Consider the following 16,907-nt stretch of genomic DNA (forward strand, 5'->3'; position numbering starts at 1 on the left):
CGTGAAAATAAAAAATTCGTATTTTTTCCACAAACATGATCTTTTAGTCACCATTTTTTTATTTTCCCAAGGGTACCAGGAGAAATTGGACCCCAAAAGTTGTTGTCCAATTTGTCCTGAGTATCAATACCCCATATGTGGGAGAAAACTACTGTATGGGCACACGTCGGGGCTCGGAAGGGAAGTAGTGACGTTTTGGAATGCAGACTTTGATGGAATGGTCTGCGGGTGTCATGTTGCCTTTGGAGAGCCCCTAATGTACCTAAACAGTGGAAACCCCCCACAAATGACACCATTTTGTAAACTAGACCCCCCAAGGAACTTATCTAGATGTGTGGTGAGCACTTTGACCCCCCCAGTGCTTCACAGAAGTTTACAACGCCCGGGCGTGAAAATAAAAAATTCGTATTTTTTCCACAAACATGATCTTTTAGTCACCATTTTTTTATTTTCCCAAGGGTACCAGGAGAAATTGGACCCCAAAAGTTGCTGTCCAATTTGTCCTGAGTATGCTGATACCCCATATGTGGGAGAAAACTACTGTATGGGCACACGTCGGGGCTCGGAAGGGAAGTAGTGACGTTTTGGAATGCAGACTTTGATGGAATGGTCTGTGGGTGTCATGTTGCCTTTGGAGAGCCCCTAATGTACCTAAACAGTGGAAACCCCCCACAAATGACACCATTTTGTAAACTAGACCCCCCAAGGAACTTATCTAGATGTGTGGTGAGCACTTTGACCCCCCCAGTGCTTCACAGAAGTTTACAACGCCCGGGCGTGAAAATAAAAAATTCGTATTTTTTTCCACAAACATGATCTTTTAGTCACCATTTTTTTATTTTCCCAAGGGTACCAGGAGAAATTGGACCCCAAAAGTTGTTGTCCAATTTGTCCTGAGTACGCTGATTTCCCATATGTGGGAGAAAACTACTGTATGGACACACGTCGGGGCTCGGAAGGGAAGCAGTGACGTTTTGGAATGCAGACTTTGATGGAATGGTCTGCGGGTGTCATGTGCGTTTGGAGAGCCCCTGATGTACCTAAACTATTGAAACTCCCCACAAGTGACCCCATTTTGGACACTAGACCCCCCACGGAACTTTTCTAGATGTGTGGTGAGCACTTTGAACCCCCAAGTGCTTCACAGAAGTTTATAACGCTCGGACGTGAAAATAAAAAAATCATTTTTTTCCATAAAAATGATATTTTTGCCCCCAATTTTTTATTTTCCTAAGGGTAACAGGAGAAATTGGACCCCAAAAATTGTTTTGCAATTTGTCCTGAGTAGGCTGATACCCTACATGTGGGGGTAAAACACTGTTTGGGCGCATAGCAGAGCTTGGAAGGGAAGGAGCACCATTTGACTTTTTCAACTCAGAATTGGCTGGAATTGAGATCAGACGCCATGTTGCATTTGGAGAGCCCCTGATGTGCCCAAACAGTGGAAACCCCCAATTCTAACTCCAACCCGAACCCCAACACGCCCCTAACCCTAGCCCTAACCCTAGCCCTAACCCTAGCCCTAACCCTAGAGAAACCCTACCCCAACACACCCCTAGCCCTAACCCTAGCCCTAACCCTAATGGAAAAATGGAAATAAATACATTTTTTTTATTTTATTATTTTTCCCTAACTAAGGGGGTGATAACGGGGGGTTTGATTTACTATTTATGGCGGTTTTTATGTTTGGCGGCTGTCGCACGCTAAAAGACGCTTTTTATTGTAAAAATAGTTTTTGCATCACCACATATTGAGAGCTATAATTTTTCCGTATTTTGACCCACCGAGTCATGTGAGGTCTTATTTTTTGCGGGACGAGTTGACGTTTTTATTGGTACCATTTTCGGGCACGTGAAATTTTTTGATCGCTTTTTATTCCGATTTTTGTGACGCAGAATGAACAAAAACCAGCGTTTCATGAATTTCTTTTGGGGGGGTGCGTTTACACCGTTCCGCGTGCGGTAAAATTGATAAAGCGGTTTTATTCTTCGGGTCAGTACGGTTACAGCGATACCTCATTTAGGTCTTTTTTTATGTTTTTGTCGGTTTTATGCAATGAAAACTATTTTATATAAAAAATAATTATTTTTGCATCGCTTTATTCTGCGAGTTATAACTTTTTTATTTTTTCACTGATGATGCTGTATGGCGGCTTGTTTTTTGCGGGACAAGATTACGTTTTCAGCGGTACCATGGATATTTATATGCGTCTTTTTGATCGCGCGTTATTGCACTTTTTGTTTGGCGGTATGATAATAAATCATTATTTTTTGCTTTGTTTTTTTTGTTTTTTAAGGGGTTCGCTAAAGGGGTTAACTATTGGGACAGTTTTATAGGGCAGGTCGTTACGGACGCGGCGATACCTAATATGTGTACTTTTATTGTTTTTTTTTATTATTATTTTCAAAAAATGAATTTATTGGGGAATATTTTTTTTTTTTTTTACTAATTTATTTGGCGATTTTTTTTAATTTATTTTTACACTTTTTTTTTTATTTTTTTTTTACTTTATTACATAGTCCCAGGTGGGACATCACTGTCCTGTGACAGATCGCTGATCTGTCACATCACAGATCACTGTGACAGATCAGCAATCTGTCACAGGCAGTGCACAAGGCTTCCTCATGCCTGCGCTTTGCAGGCACTGAGGAAGCCAGCTTCCCCAGGCCCCCGAAGGCCCCCGTCGCCATCTTGGATTCGGGGGCCTGGAGGAAAGGAGCCCCCCGCAGCAGCGCTGCACATTGCGCTGCCGTGGGGGGCTCAGGGAAGCACGGAGGGAGCCCCCTCCCTGCCGATGCTTCCCTTTAACCCCCGGTACACCGCGATCATGTTTGATCGCGGTGTGCAAGGGGTTAACGTGTCGGGGGCGGTCCGTGACCGCCCCTGACACATTGTGCCGGGTGTCAGCTGTGATAATCAGCTGACACCCGGCCGCGATCAGCGGCGCTCACCACGTGGGCGCCGCTGATCGCGGTAGACGTACTATCCCGTCCCCGGTCATACGGGCCCGGGTACCGTGGACGGGATAGTACGTCTCATGTCAGGAAGGGGTTAATGGCACTTTATAAGGCAACTAGCTGGGCGTTTCTTTGAGGATGGAACTTTTTCTGGGAGCTGTTTTTTGCAGCGTATGATAGGTATAGGGTATACTAGTTAATGTGCAGAGACAGCTGTGTATGTGTGAGTTTTACTTTACTTTTTGAGATCATCATTACCTGTGCTTCAGCTCTCAGTTACATTATCAAATTGACATTGAACTTTAAGCAATATTTCTTCTTGCAAAAAAGTGCATCTTTTAGTTCAAAAAATACAATACATACGTATATGGGTACTACGATGAAAAATAGATCTTACCATTAACTTTAGCTAATCCTGGTGCTTTGTTTTTGAGTAATGTCACTTGGATTTGTGGAATGTTAGTGATGTTTGAGTTCAGTAAAAACTTGAAGTCCACATGTCCCACCATACAGGCTTTTGGCAAGACCAGCTCAAAGACATGTTCATCCCAACTGGCACTGATGACATAAAAAAGGACATCAATATAAAAAATATAAATACTTAAATAAGAAAAATGCAATATGACACAAAGGAGACAAAGTTTTGGAAGTTTAAAGAATTTATCAGTTCTGAAACAAACACAAAGTGACAGCAGATGAAATAGCCTTTTCTGAAACATGTATCATTAGCAAAATCAGATGACTTATCTCAGTATTTCAAGGGTGTAGGATTTACTTTATTTTACCAGAGTGAGACCAAAACCTGGTGATAGTCTCCTCTTTGGTAGGTATCTGCTATAAGGGCTCATTCTATACATCGGAATAGTAAATGGGGCCTTGTGAAAAAATCTGTTCAGATTCAAGTTGAGCAGAACAATTTGACAATTTCTTCATTTGTGAAGTAGATGGTCCATAAAATACAACAGAATAAAGGATTCACACAATTTTCCAATAAATTTGCCAAAAGCAAAGTAAAAACTTAATGAATTAATTTACCAACGTATCGCAAAAGTTAAGCAAAGCACCGAAATGCAAATGGCAAGATACTTTCCACACATCTCTAGCAGGAGCCTGAATTTTATTTTGGATTATAGTTATCAGCCATGTTATTAGATGTCTCTGTGTATTATGCAGCACAGAAAGTAGGAGGACATGGCGGCTTATAAAAGGTGAATGTCAAGAAGATGATAGCTGCATGGAAAGGGTTGATTTGAAAGAAGAGGACATAGCTGCTTCTAACGCTAAATTTAAGGATAGGTGCACACGGTCAGTAAAAGCTGAGTTAAATGCTGCGTACTTTCCAACCCACAGCGTCCAGATGTTACAGCATAGTGGGTGGGACTTCAACAAATCTCATGCCCACTATGCACCCAGAGATGCCTGCGGCTTACCTGTGGAGGTGGACATGCAGAGTGTCTTTCCAGACTGCTGCATGTCAATTTATCTTGCGGAGACACGAGCCTCCACAAGATAAATTTCACCCGTAAAATGTATACGACGCGGTGAATCCACGCGGTTCAATGAATACATGTGGAATGCCCTGCGTTCAATAGATGGTAGCGTTTTGGACACAGCGGACATGTGCTATGTTCAAAGCACTACTGGTTCCTGAACGTGTGCACATACCCTAAAAATCCAATTGAAATGTTGGTGAGTGGTCCAATTTTTTATTTGGTAGCACAAAGACTCTGAGCATGTTTTATTCTAATCTGATTTTGAGGACATGCTCAGTCTCATGGTTCTCAGCTATGGATTTATAATTTTCACGGATGTGTGGATAGATTTATCAAAATCCATGGGTCACGGATGTGTGGATAGATTTATCAAAATCCATGGGTCTGTGTGCCATCGAATGAAAAAAAAAATCAAAAAAAAAAAAAAAAAAAAATTCAGGCAGCACATGGACGTGTCACACAAATGTGTGAATGTAGCATAAGGGGTTAATCTGAAAGAAAAATAAACCGCTGGCTGTATTGGTATGTTTAAATGGAGTTTAAATCCACAGTGCAAATTGAGGGGGGCTTTTTATGAGTGTTCTTTTTAATTCATTTCTTTAATCTCAAATATAAAAATTCTGTCTAAGTGTTGAACGAGTTCACATGCTGCAGTAAAAGCCAGCAAAAAAAAAAAATTCGGCTTTCCACTACATAGTGAAGGGAAGGCTAACTGGATTTATCACTGCTTCTATCCTCTCTCTCTTCCCTCTGATGCTCCATAATACACAGGAATACATCCGTTGCTCCTTTTCCAACTATAGCCGGCATGAACTTAAGCTGCAGCACACATCTTTGTGTTTCCATGCTGCACACTCCTCAGTCTATCCCTCACAGTGGTATTACCCAGCTAAGGCTATGTGCACACGGAATTTTTGGCTCTGCAGATTTTGTATTAGAAACCGCAGATAAATCCGCAGGACTGAAGTCCTGCGGTTTATCTGCGGTTTTGCCCTGCGGTTTTACACCTCATAATGGATGAGGTGTGAAACTGCAGCATTTCTGCACTAAAGAATTGACATGCTGCTGATTGTAAACCGCAGCAAAACCGCGCAGAAAAATCTGCACCATGTGCACTGCGGTTTTTTATTTCCATAATAAAGGTACTGTACAACGCAGCATAATCCGCACCGTGTGCACATACCCTAAGAAGCAGGAAGAATTACCCAGCTGTCAAAACATTGAGACAATGAGGTGCCTCAGCCAATGCTCCCTTTCTTAAAGGGCCAGAGCCATTAAGTTGGACAGGAATTTTTTTTACCTTTAGAAATTATAAATACGTAAGGTTTTATATTTTAGTTTCCTTTGACTTGACAGTTTCCCTGATAAGTCCTCTTTATGTGTGATTCAATAAAATTCTAACCTTTATTACCAATATTTTGGCAATGTACTGACTTATTTAGCGCATGGTATGATATCTATAAAATATCACTGCAGAGTGAACTTTTTAAGTTTTCCATAAATTTTGCCAGAAAGCCAAATATCCCCAACATTTTCTGAGTGGTGGATATACATTTTCAAGGATAAATATAGCATTTAATTTATATTATTTTAGTTTAAAAGTAATTCCAGCATTTACATTATATCCAGTTCTTCAGCAACTTATTAGCCTTTAAAAAAAAAGGAGATTTTTGTGTACTCACCGTAAAATCTCTTTCTCTTAGCCTTTAATTGGGGGACACAGAACCGTGGGTGTTATGCTGCTGTCCACTAGGAGGCGACACTATGCATAATCTGAAAAAGATTAACTTTGGCTCCTCCTCTGCAGTATACACCCCTGGATGGCGTCAGCCTTCTCCAGTTTTGTGCAAAAGCATTAGGAGGAATATACCAGAAACATAACCATGCCTGTAAAAAAAGGCTACTATAAACAGGCTCAAACAACAATATGAGAACCCAAACGTAACAACGGCCCGCAAGGGCTACAGGGTGGGAGCTGTGTCCCCCAATTAAAGGCTAAGAGAAAGATTTTACGGTGAGTACACAAAAATCTCCTTTACTCTGTCACTTTATTGGGGGACACAGAACCGTGGGACGTCCTAAAGCAGTCCCTGGGTGGGAAGCAGTGGACGAATATTGTGCTGACAGTCCCCTAGACTTCGGGTACTGCCGCCTGCAGGACCCGTCTACCCAGGCTCGCATCCGCTGAGGACTGGGTATGCACTCTGTAATGTTTTGTAAATGTGTGCAGGCTAGTCCAAGTGGCTGCCTTACACACTTGATGTGCTGAGGCTTGATGCCGAATGGCCCAAGAGGCCCCTACCACCCGCGTAGAGTGTGCCGTGATACCGGCCAGAAGGGGAGAATTGTTGAGGCGGTAAGCCTCTTGAATGGTGGACTTGATCCACCTAGCAAGGGTGGCTTTGGAAGCCGGTAGGCCCTTGCGAACGCCTTCTGGAAGAAGGAAAAGTGAATCAGACTTCCGGAAGGGAGCAGTCCTAGACACGTAAATACGCAATGCCCTGACAAGGTCAAGTGTATGCAGAGCCTTCTCTACCCTATGAACGGGAGCTGGGCAAAGAGACGGTAGTGATATTTCCTCATTGAGGTGGAAGCTGGACACGACCTTCGGAAGGAAGGATGGTACTGTACGGAGAACCACCTTGTCCTGATGAAAAACCAGGAAGGGTTGTCTGCAGGAAAGAGCTGAAAGTTCAGACACCCTGCGTAGCGAGGTGATTGCCACCAGGAAAACCACTTTCTGTGTTAGAAAGCGGAGTGAGACCACCCTAAGGGGTTCAAAAGGAGGTGACTGTAGTGCTGTCAAGACCAGGTTGAGGTCCCACGTCTCCAACGGACGTTTGTAGGGGGGAACCAATCGGGAAACCCCTTGGAGAAAAGTCTTCACTTGCGGCTTGTTAGCAATACGCCTCTGAAAGAGCACTGAAAGCGCTGACACCTGGCTCTTAAGCGAGCCCAGGGATAGCCCGGCGTCCAGGCCTGACTGAAGGAACCCGAGGAACTTTGGAAGAGAATAGGGAAGTGGAATCTGCCCACGAGAGTCGCACCATGTGAAGAAAACCTTCCAGGTACAATAGTAAATCCTGGCTGAAGTTGGCTTTCGAGCCCTGATCATGGTTTTAACAACGTCCGATGAAAAACCTGCTTGGGTCAAAACCCAGGTCTCAATGGCCACGCCGTTAAATTGAGAGCCCCTGAGTTCTGGTGGAAGAACGGGCCTTGTGACAGGAGGTCGGGACGTGTGGGGAGACGCCAGGGAGCGTCTGCTGCGAGTTGCACGACGTCGGCGTACCATGTACGCCTGGGCCAGTCTGGAGCGATCAGAATGGTGGGAACACCCTCTTGTTTGATCTTCCTCAGGACTCTGGAGATCAGGGGGAGGGGTGGAAAAATGTACAGAAGCTGGAACTGGGTCCAGTCCTGAACCAGGGCATCTGCTCCGAGCGATCGCGAATCGCTCGTCCTGGCCATGAAATTGGGAACCTTGGCATTGAGATGGGATGCCATCAGATCCACGTCCGGGGTCCCCCAACGATGACAGATCTGACCGAAGACTTCGGGATGGAGAGACCATTCCCCCGAGTCCATTCCTTGTCGGCTGAGATAGTCGGCTTCCCAGTTGTCCACACCCGGAATGTGGACCGCGGAGAGTACCGACCTTGCATCCTCCGCCCATTGTAGGATACGCGTTACTTCGGTCATCGCCTGGATGCTGCAGGTGCCGCCTTGATGGTTCACGTATGCCACTGCCGTGGCATTGTCCGACTGTACTCTGATATGAGAGTCTGCCAGCAAGTGATGGAAGGCTTTCAACGCCAGGAAGATGGCCCGAATTTCCAGGATGTTGATGGGCATAGTCGATTCCCTTGGTGACCACCTGCCTTGCGCTCTGTGATGTAGGTGCACCGCGCCCCAACCCATAAGGCTTGCGTCGGTGGTCAAAACCTTCCATTGACCGGAGAGAAAGGATTTTCCCCTTGCAAGCGAGGTTGGCTTGAGCCACCAGTGCAGGGACCTCCTGGTGTTTGCTGATAACCGGAACTCCCTGTCGAGGGAGAACGGATTCCTGTCCCAGGACTTGAGGATGGCTAGTTGAAGGGGTCTGAGGTGAAACTGGGCAAATGGTACCGCCTCCATTGCTGCTGCCATCCTGCCAAGTACTCTCATGGCATACCGGAGAGATCTGGGGGACTTGCGGAGGAGTGTGTGAACTCCCAGACGGAGAGCCAGTGCCTTGTCCCTGGGGAGGATCACCAGACCCTTGGAGGTGTCGAATAGCATCCCCAGGAAGGTCAGAGACTGACTCGGTGTAGTCGAGGACTTCCGTAAATTGACTAACCATCCCAGGCGCGTCAGAGTGTCGATCGTGATCGAGACGTTGACATCGCAGTCCTTGAGGGTGGGGGCCTTGATGAGAAGGTCGTCCAGGTATGGAACGACTACTATGCCTCTGGAGTGCAGAACATCCATGGTAGCTGCCATGACCTTTGTAAATGTTCTGGGGGCTGTGGCCAGACCGAACGGGAGGGCCACAAACTGGTAATGGTCTTGGTTGATTGCGAATCTGAGAAACCTCTGATGGGCGGGAGTAATCGGTATATGCAGGTATGCGTCCTGTATGTCTATGGAGGCAAGATATTCTCCTTTTTCCATAGACGCAACGATTGACCGGAGGGATTCCATGCGGAAGTGACGAACTCGAACGTACTTGTTGAGTTGCTTGAGGTCTAGTATGGGTCGGATGCTTCCTCCCTTCTTGGGCACCACGAACAGGTTGGAGTAGAACCCTCGGAAGCGCTCTTCTGCTGGGACTGGCACTATGACTCCTGCTCGCAGGAGGAAAGAAACCGCTTGACGGAAGGCCTGAGCTTTGAGCGGGGATTTTGGAGGGACAGAGGGAAAAAACCTGTGCGGTGGGCTGGTAGTAAACTCGATTTTGTATCCTGAAGACACTATTTCCTTGACCCACCTGTCTTCTGTAATAGGCAGCCAGACCTGCTGAAAGAGTAGCTGTCGTCCAGAGGGCATGAGTCAGGACGAGGGAAAAGTCTGAGGTTTTCCTCCTTTAGGTTTTGCCTGGCTTGCCTTTGATCGCCAGTTCCTGTCCGGCCTCTGTGCCGCACGTGTGTTGTCCCTGCGGGGGGAACGATTACGGTTTTGTGCTGGGCGTGAGACGGACCAGCCCGAAGAATTCCGAAAGGATCGGAAACGAGATTGATTACGCCTTTTAAACGTGCGTTTTGGTCTTAGTTGAGGGAGGGAAGTACTTTTGCCCCCGGTAGCATTGGATATCATTGTATCCAGCTTTTCACCGAAAAGACGGCCACTGAAGTACGGGAGATTTGTTAGGGACTTTTTTAAGGCCGCATCCGCTTTCCATTCTCTTAGCCAGAGAATACGTCGGATTGTAATGGCGTTTGATGCTATTCCCGCTATTCCTCTTGCAGAGTCCAACGCTGCAAGGACCATGTAATCTGCCACCACTGCAATTTGCACCGCCTGGTCCGCCAGCTGAGGATTTGAAGCTTGAAGGCCCTTTTGCAATAGAGCAGCCCAAGCCATGATGGCCTTGGCTGCCCAAACTGAAGCAAATGCGGGAGCCAAAGAGGCACCTGCCGCTTCAAAGATTGAACGAGCCATGCGTTCGACTTGTCTGTCTGCCGTGTCCTTGAGGGTTGAACTGTCCGGCAGCGAGAGAAGCGTTTGTGCTGCCAGCCTAGAGACTGGAGGGTCCACTTCAGGCGGATCTGTCCAGTCCTTGGTGTCTTTCTGTGGAAAGGGGTATTTTGCTTCCAAATACTTGCGATTGGCGAATTTTTTCTCAGGCTGCGAAAAATGCTTAGAAAGGATTTTTTGAAATTCCGGGTGATTAGGGAAGACCTTCAATGGTTTCTGAACACTTTCAAAGGAAATCTTGTGTTCTGGTGCTTCCGGGGTTGGATCTGAAATGTCCAGCACCCGAAGGATGGAAGAGACGATATCCTCAACTATCGCAGTATTGCTAGGGGGACAAGGGAGCAAAGCGTTCTCTGTTTCGTTATCTGAATTGGAGTCACATATGCCCTCTGAGTCCTGCGCATCGCTAAGGAGCTCCCTAGCGGGCGAACTAGAGCGGAGGTTTCCCGTGGTCTGGGATCGTTGTGGAGATCCGCATTGTCCTTCTCTATCAGGGGACGCCTCGGTGACCTGAGGCCACGGTGTCTTTCCCTGGAGGGGGAAGACCTATTGCTATGTGAGGACGCAGCAGAACGCGACCTGTGGGTCCACTTACGCCTCGAACTGTCGGAAGCGCCCTGATCATGAGACCGGACGTACCTTTGCTGGGTAACGTTCATAGCCGAGACATGACCCTGCAGAGCCTGCAGTAATGTGGAGGTGAGGTTATCTATAGACTGTGTCATAGACTGCGACATCTGAGTCGCCCACTCCGGCGCAGTAGCGGTCGCAGAAGCGTTGGTAGGGACTTCTTGGGGTTCTGATCCTGTTTTTTGGGTACAGTCCCGGCAGTGCGGGTACGTGCTGCCGCTGGGGAGAGTGGCCTTGCAGGCTGTGCAGACTGCATAAAAGCAGTCTTGCCTGGTTCTTTTCCTTGAGCCCGACATAGTACCTAGGCTGATTAGTGGAGGCCCTACAGGGGTATCTACGCAGAGGAAAGGAGGAGAGCGCTATATGGTATAGCAATTCACAGCTGAGTACCAAGGACCCAGCTGTGATCTTACCCCACCGGTGCTCCCCCTTAGGTCCAGCGCTGATAAATCCCACGTCCTGTGCCCCCCGGAGACTGCTGTGCTGCGTTCTTCCAGGTGCAGCAAGATGGCCACCGGATTCTGAGGTGGAGAGGGAAGGGGGCGGAGAGCTGGAAAAGGGCGCGCTGGGCCATGTAAAAGCGCGCCCCTCCTGCCTCGATCCGCCCCTTCTATGACACTGCAGTGTCATTTTCGTCATCCGGGGGGCGGGCCGGGGGGCGGGAATGGGGCGGCGACTTCGGCTAGGCCGAAGCCGCGGCCTAAATTTGAGGTCTCCTGCCCAGAAGGGCTCCAGGACGGCGCGGTCATCCGCGGGGGGGGGGGGGGGTCGGATTTAAACCAGACCCCCCCAGAATGAAAGGAGGGCTGGCGGTGGGGCCATATATGTGACTGGGGCCCTGTGGAGGGTCCCTTGTGGCGCCAGTGCTGCAGAGACCGGGGCGCAGGGAGCCCGGTCTCTGATAAGTGCCATGCCTCTCTGCACCTCCCCCGGTCCCAAAAGGAGCCCACAGGTGGACTGAGGTCCATGGTGCCTGGTACAGGCCCTACCTGCGGTGTCTCAACCTAATACCTCCAGAGGGGGATTAGGGAGGGTGCTGCTGTCACCGTCAGGGGGCTTCATCGTTGCCTCGAGCTCGACCCAGAGCCAGACGGAACTGAGGAAGGAGGGGGGTCTCGACCTCGAACCAGTACCCGAGGGACTGGTGAGGGAGCGACATGGGGAATAGCCACCTCGACCTCAACCGGGTACCCCTAATAGGGGACCGAGGAGGGAGCCATGCCGGGAGTCTCGCTGGAGACCCTCTTTTCTTCATCTGTAGTCCTTTGGAAAAAAATCCAGGAAAAAGGCGGAGTGTAAAAAAAAAAACTTAGGTGTGCCTCCTGCGACACTAAGCAAAAACTGGAGAAGGCTGACGCCGTCCAGGGGTGTATACTGCAGAGGAGGAGCCAAAGTTAATTTTTTTCAGATTATGCATAGTGTCGCCTCCTAGTGGACAGCAGCATAACATCCACGGTTCTGTGTCCCCCAATAAGGCGACAGAGTAAAAAAGTACGACGATTACAATAAAATTACTGCGACTTAACCATGAAAGAATCAAATGTCATAAAAACCAGGGCTGTGGAGTCAGTGTCCATTTTGGTGGAGCCGGAGGTAGAGTCGGTATAAAATGGACATGGACCGACACAGACTCCTAACATATATAATAAATTGGGTACAGTAGTTCAGTGCAGAATGTGCTGTAAAATTTTCATAAGAATTTGGGAAAGTTATGAAACGTCCTATAAATGTCTGTTCCTGATCTAAGGATCTCTGCTTTTAGTTGAGATGAATCTGTGCTGCACTTTATGTACATGCTCAGTAGTGACCAGTGCTGTGGAGTCGGAGTGGAGATGAATCTGTGCTGCACTTTATGTACATGCTCAGTAGTGAGGCAGTACTGTGGAGTCGGAGTGGAGATGAAACTATGCTGCACTTTATGTACATGCTCAGTAGTGACCAATGCTGTGGGGTCAGAGTGGAGATGAATCTGTGCTGCACTTTATGCACATGCTCAGTAGTGACTAGTGCTGTGGAGTTGTAGATGAGATGAATCTATGCTGCACTTTATATACATGCTCAGTAGTGACCAGTGCTGTGGAGTCAGAGTGGAGATGAATCTGTGCTGCACTTTATGCACATGTCTCAATAGTGACTAGTGCTGTGGGGTTGGAGTCTGAGTCGGAAGCAGTGAAATTGAGGAGTCAGAGTCGGAGGTTTGACTTACCGACTCCACAACCCTGAGAAGAATTGTTACATTGTCTAATATTTAACTTTACAGGTCTTCTCAAAGCAGTACAAACCTGTCATTCTGTAATTTCCAAGTACGAGTGTGCTGGGCGGCATCCCCGTGGTGCTGCTGGTGTAAATGTTGTGGATGCCGCCTCTGTTGTTGCTCCTGCTGAACCTCCACCCAGCAGGGTGGCACAGTTGCAGAAAACCTTGGTATGAGAGTCTCAAAACGAGTTAGTTCAACTAAGCATGTCAGCATTTCCAAGGAGAATGGCTGCTCCACTAAGAGGTCCACACCTGAGGGGGAAATGCCAAAATCTAAAAAAATATTCACTTACAGTTAAAATTGTATATCAACAGACAAAAACCCATGAATGCCTTAAAGTCCACCTACAAGATGTGATACATTTTTATACATGTGCACTTACCTGTTATGCAAGGACTTGAAGGGTTAGACATTGGCTTGATGCCTTCTGTTAACTGCTCCACAGCTTTTGTCAATGACCCATCGACAAGGATATCTGTCTCATCTAGATCATCACACGTTCCTCCAATTTGAAGAAAATGAAGTTCCCCGCCTGGAAGAAATGAGGAAGTGCTCTAAGTTGTAGGTGTCACAAACTGGCAATTGGGGCAGCAAACTGATGTGGCCAAATCTCACTAATAATCGTTTAATAGTTACTCTGAAAGGGACATGTCGATTCATTAGAAAAGAACCTTAAAGAAATTCTGATACTCACCTGAAGAAAACGTGGGACAAGCCTAACAAACATTGACTGGTAATAAAAATGGGTTTAAACTGCTTTAAGGGAATCTGTCACCTCATTTTTCCCCTATGAGATGCAGCCACCGCCATCAGGGGGCTTATCAACACCATTCTGTAATGCTGCAGATAAGCCCCCGATGTAACCCGAAAGATAAGAAAAACGAGTTATATTATACTCACCTGGGGGACGGTCCGGTCCTATGGGTGTCGCGGTCCGGGTCCTCCCATCTTCTAGCGATGTCGTCATCTTCCTTGCTTCCTGTCACGCTCCTGCGCAGGCGTAATTCTCTACCCTGTTGAGGGCAAAGCAGAGTACTGCAGTGCGCAGGCGCCGGGAAAGGTCAGAGAGGACCTTGCTTCTGTTGTGGCTTCTGCGCAGGCGTAATTCTCTTCCCTGTTGACGGCAGAGTAAAGTACTGCAGTGCGCAGGCACCGGGAAAGGTCAGAGAGGTCCGATGCCTGCGCACTGTAGTACTTTACTCTGCCCTCAACAGGGAAGAGAATTACGCCTGCGCAGAAGCATCATCGCTAGAAGATTGGAGGCGCCGGACCCGGACACCCATCGGATCGGACCATGCAGAACACACTTCCGGGGCATAGACCGCACTGGAAAATACTGGTGCTTGCGCAGTAACAATTTTATGCTTCGCCCACAGTAGGGAAAAGCATACGGCCCAGGCGCCGGGGGCCTTTACATTGCGCAAGCGCGGAAACCAACGGCGTCTGTGGTATTCACAGACGAAGATTACGTGAAGCAAGCCGAGGAGGTGGGAGAAGACCACTAAGCCACGCCCATCGGACCGGACCGCGGCGATCTGCATGCATCCCCAACAAGCTAAAAAGGTATTTCTGCCTCAAAGGTGCGGGGTCGGGGGGAGTCAAAAGCCCTACTAGAATCCTTATGGGACGCACAATTTAGTGATATCTTTACATGATATCACTAAATATGGGTGACAGATTCCCTTTAACAACCTAGGCCGCATGGAGCTGGCTCAGGAGCGGAGCCTGCTTCATACTGGGCAAGTGTCAGCTGTGTAACTGCAGCAACTAAAGTCAGCTCGGCATTAACATGATGCCATGGTGGGGAATCGATGGGTTACCATGACTGACAAGAGCCTGCTGAATTATATACTGAATACTGTGATATTACAGTATATAATACAAGCAATTCCAGCTACAAGTCTCTTATGACTAAAAAAAAAAACCATAAAAGATTTAAAATCGCCCCCTTTTCCATCCTCAAAAATTACATTTAAAAATGGAAGAAAAAAAAAAAACACATTTGGTATGTCTGAAAGTCTGATCAAAATTTAAAATTGAGACTGTACTGTGAAAGCTAAAGGCCTGTGCACTTGTTGCATATATGTCACTTTTCTTTTTGTTTGTTGGGTCCGTTATGCGAGAACACCTGAAGGATTTCCCAATGGCAGCAAAGTGAATGAGAATCCTGAGGTCTTGTGCACACACTGCTTTTTTGTGACTTGCAGTTTTGATGCAGATGTAAACCTGCCAAATGTCAATTCTTTCAGAGTTTTTTGCTGCAGATTTCACCCCTACTAATGATTGGGGGAAAAAATACACCAAAAATGCATAATAAAAAACTATAAAATGTCACACGAAAAAGAAAAAAAGTTTTCACCCATCTCCATCCACAGAAAAGTAAAAATAAAAAAAAAAAAAGTTGTGGGTCAAAAAAAACAAAACAGTTATGTTCTCATTTTTAGCAAAATTTCAGAAGTTTTATCAATAATAAAAAAAAGTCAATTACCACAAAAAAATGCAATTAGAAAAATAAGTTCCACATTTGTTAAAAAAAAAAAAAAAAATGTTCCTGTGCTGAGATAATCTTATAAATGTTCAAAGAAAGAATCAGCTCTGATCCCCACTGTAATGTGTACACACTTTATTGCACGGTCAGACACGAACATTACACAGTACACAGCGGGGCACATTTATAAGATTATCTCAGCACAGGAATATTTTTAAACACAACCAATTGAACTTATTATTTAAAAGATCTAATGATTAAAAAGCTGATTAAAATTAACTATGTTCGTTGAAAATCCCCTTTAAAGCAAAACCCAAACAATGGTGGAAGTCACCCCAATATAAAAGTAGTGGACAACGTCTAAACTCTGTGCTTGTCTAATTTTAATCAGTATTTGCAGCTCAAAATCAGCCTCTTAATACACAAGACTTCATTACAAAAGAATGGCACACAGAGCCAGTCTGTTTAAAGGGATCAGGTTTTTTTTATATGGTCTGAACATTCCATAACAGAAAAAGGCTCATCACTATCAAACCCAATGGACTCTAGCGGTGTCTTACAGTCCACGGTAGACTGGGTCCTCATGCTGAAACTAGCTACACTACCTTATATCCTTTATGGATAAAGTGTACAATACATCAGAGAACCAAATTACTATTCAAACTGACGCTGATCACAGTATAATAGCAAACATTACAACGGAATAAAGCACGGAGCGCCTCATTAATTATTTACTTTACCCAGAAGGCAATATACTCGGAACAGAAAAGACCAATAACTGAGTCTAGGTAATGTACGGTATCTGGGAATGTCCCACACCAAGGGCCGGAGACTGAGCTCCAACAAAACCCATATATCCTTGCAGTTTTTATTCTACAGAGTCAAGTACCAATCCTGTGCATAAACCCCTTAATAGAAGTGCTTCTGTTTTGCTTTGTAAGGCCATGTTCACACGTTGCGTTTTTGCTCTGGTTTTTTTCTGCAGGCAAAACCTGCTCTCTAGGCAGTAAAGAAACAAAAAGCAGGTTTTCTTGCATTTTTTTTGCGGGGTTTAATAGTCTCTTGTGCATGATGCAACTTCTTTAACCACCAAGGGTGGTTTGCATGTTAAAGGGGTTGTCCGGGCTTTTCACATAATCTCAGTGCATATATGGGCTGCAGAATGGTGACAATAAGTAATTTACCTTCTGTCACCAGTTTGCAGGGTTTTCTAGATATCACTCTCTTGCTTCTAATCAGAACGTCCAAGGGGGGGGGTGTTCTGGCATTGAAGTGAGAACTGGTCATTTCCTCCTACTCTACTAAAAACCTGCTCTCTATAGCAACAACCCCACTCTCCATAGCAACAGGCCCTCCACGTCCACATGAACAAGCCCTCCTCACACAGTAACAAATCTTCCCCCTCT

General features: G+C 46.3%; 1 protein-coding gene across 7 annotated transcripts in view; it reads right to left on the reverse strand.

Moving 5' to 3' along the window:
• The window catches only part of BIRC6 (baculoviral IAP repeat containing 6), a 471,996-nt gene that overhangs the window by 375,413 nt on the left and 79,676 nt on the right, over positions 1-16,907 (reverse strand). For all 7 annotated transcript variants that reach the window (XM_073557613.1, XM_073557615.1, XM_073557616.1 and 4 more), the window contains exons 11-13: positions 13,396-13,545; positions 13,039-13,264; positions 3,355-3,515 (exon numbers count right to left, since the gene is read on the reverse strand). In XM_073557613.1, coding sequence (XP_073413714.1) covers positions 3,355-3,515; positions 13,039-13,264; positions 13,396-13,545 — 537 coding nt within the window. The remainder of the gene's footprint in view (positions 1-3,354; positions 3,516-13,038; positions 13,265-13,395; positions 13,546-16,907) is intronic.

The sequence above is a fragment of the Dendrobates tinctorius genome, unplaced genomic scaffold, assembly GCF_039654945.1.
Source record: "Dendrobates tinctorius isolate UK_male_01 unplaced genomic scaffold, ASM3965494v1 ptg000250l, whole genome shotgun sequence".
Lineage (NCBI taxonomy): Eukaryota > Metazoa > Chordata > Amphibia > Anura > Dendrobatidae > Dendrobates > Dendrobates tinctorius.